General features: G+C 37.4%; 1 protein-coding gene and 1 long non-coding RNA gene across 2 annotated transcripts in view; both read right to left on the bottom strand.

Annotated features, from left to right (window-relative positions):
- The window catches only part of LOC112213880, a 4,356-nt gene extending 2,573 nt beyond the window's left edge, over window positions 1-1,783 (bottom strand). The window contains exon 1 of the long non-coding RNA XR_002947801.2: window positions 1,771-1,783. This is a non-coding gene — a long non-coding RNA (uncharacterized LOC112213880). The remainder of the gene's footprint in view (window positions 1-1,770) is intronic.
- On the bottom strand, window positions 432-1,341 carry LOC117152424 (trichohyalin-like). Its single transcript, XM_033324186.1, has one exon. It carries the CDS (start codon window positions 1,105-1,107, stop codon window positions 484-486), a length of 624 nt encoding a protein of 207 aa, XP_033180077.1. The 5' UTR covers window positions 1,108-1,341; the 3' UTR covers window positions 432-483.
- Window positions 1,784-1,881: the final 98 nt, after the last annotated feature.

Raw genomic sequence — 1,881 nt, 5'->3', positions numbered from 1 at the left:
TTCCAATCGAAAACGCTAAGATCCTTAATAGACGCACCTTGGTATGTTACCAACGAAACCATCCATCGCGACCTCAAGATACCCACAATCAAAGAGGACATAGCAAAATACAGCGACAGATATAGCAAAAGAGTCAACAAACACCGAAACCCCCTAATCACTGGACTACTTGACACGACGGACCAGATTCGCAGGCTGAAGAGGCACTACCCGCTAGACCTAAACGCTAGATTCATTTAGTTATCCAAATTAAGCATATGCACTTACTTATAATACCTACAAATTATACCTATCTATAACAAGTATTAACTTATTGTAAATAAACAGCCATGTCACTGCGCCACGCCAGAAAAATTACTGAAAATTCTCAACGCGAGAATTGATTGTAATTTCAACAAATAAATAAAAAAAAAGAAAAGAAAAAAAAGTTTCTTATTTGGAATATCACCTCTTCCTTCTCTATATTATCTTCTCTCTCCTCCTTTAATTCCTCCTCCACTCTCCGCCCTTCTGTTCACTGTCCTCTTTGTTTTCTGTCCTTTCTAACATTTCCATAAAATAATTTTGCCACTCCTCTTCCCTTATATCTTCGTCTATAACCTCTCTTCTTCTTCTATATTTATTTATATATTTCCATGCTTCTTGCTCTGTTTTGATCTTGTTGATTTTCTTCATTTCTTCCTCTTCCTGCTTCTCCTTTCTTTGTTTACAACACTGTTTAAATGCCTTCTTCTCCTCTATGAACTCCTCTCTGCTACATTTTCCTTTCCTAAATTTTGTCATCTTCCTTCTTATCTCCCTTTTCCTCTCTTTCCACTCCTTGTCGTACCGCGCCTTTTCTCCTATGCTCCATTTCCTTATCCTTACTCTCTTCTTTGGTATTGCCTCGTTTATCTTCTTCTTAATTTCTGTCCACATTTCTTCTGCTGTTCTTCCCCTGCTTGCCCAGTCTTTACACTCCTCTAAATATCTTCCCACACTTTCGTTTGTCCATTCCCGTCTCTCCCTCTCTTCTTCTTTTCTTTCCTCATCTCTTTGTATCTCTGGCCCCTCTATTTCTATTTCCAACGGCATGTGGTCTGACTCTACCCTTTTTCTTACCTCCATGTCTATTATTGCTTCTTTCTCTGTCACGCTATACCTTTCCAGCGTGTTTCAGTGTTCCGCCTTCTCTTCCGCCTTGTCCGTGATCCTCGGCCTGCCTCTGTCGCCATCTGTCTTCTTCCTATCCAACTACCTTCTATTCTGTCGTCCACCTAACTTCTTCTTTCCTAACTTTGTGTTTCACTCTTTCTCCTGCCTTCTTTGTCACTTTTTTATACTTTTCATACCCTCTCTTCGTGCTTTTTGTTATGTTTTGTCTGGCTCGTTTTGGTTGCGTTGCCGTTAATTTTTGAATTTAGATTAAATTGTAGTATTGTCTGTTATTTAATGCGATTTGAAATTACACTCCACGTTTCGGCTAACCTGTTATGTACTAGCACCTGCAGGAGTACTAGCACGGGAGAGGATTAGAGTTGGTAAAAATAAATGTTCGCTTAATCCTGCTATATTATTAGACAAATATTCTTCACAAAAAAATGTTTATTCGTATTCTAATTGGATATTGACAGAATAGTCGTTGAAATTTCGAATGCTCGGAGTTACAATCTACGTTTCGCTCTTATTAATTACAAGATTTTAATTTCGATAGATTTTCGATAGTTTACAAATTGACAAATACAAACACGTCGATTAACAAGACTAACAAGAATTGGAAACTAATAAAACAAAGAACTAAAAGCTAAAGAACTAAAGGACTAAAGAATCTAAAAGCTGAGGGCAAAACTAAAAACTAAAGGAATTAAGAGCTGAAAACTAAGGAACTGAAGAATTAAAAAA

This window comes from Bombus impatiens, unplaced genomic scaffold, assembly GCF_000188095.3.
Source record: "Bombus impatiens unplaced genomic scaffold, BIMP_2.2 scf_1567, whole genome shotgun sequence".
Taxonomy (NCBI): domain Eukaryota; kingdom Metazoa; phylum Arthropoda; class Insecta; order Hymenoptera; family Apidae; genus Bombus; species Bombus impatiens.
Note: the sequence above shows the minus strand (reverse complement) of the source record. Positions and strands in the feature narration are given on the sequence as shown.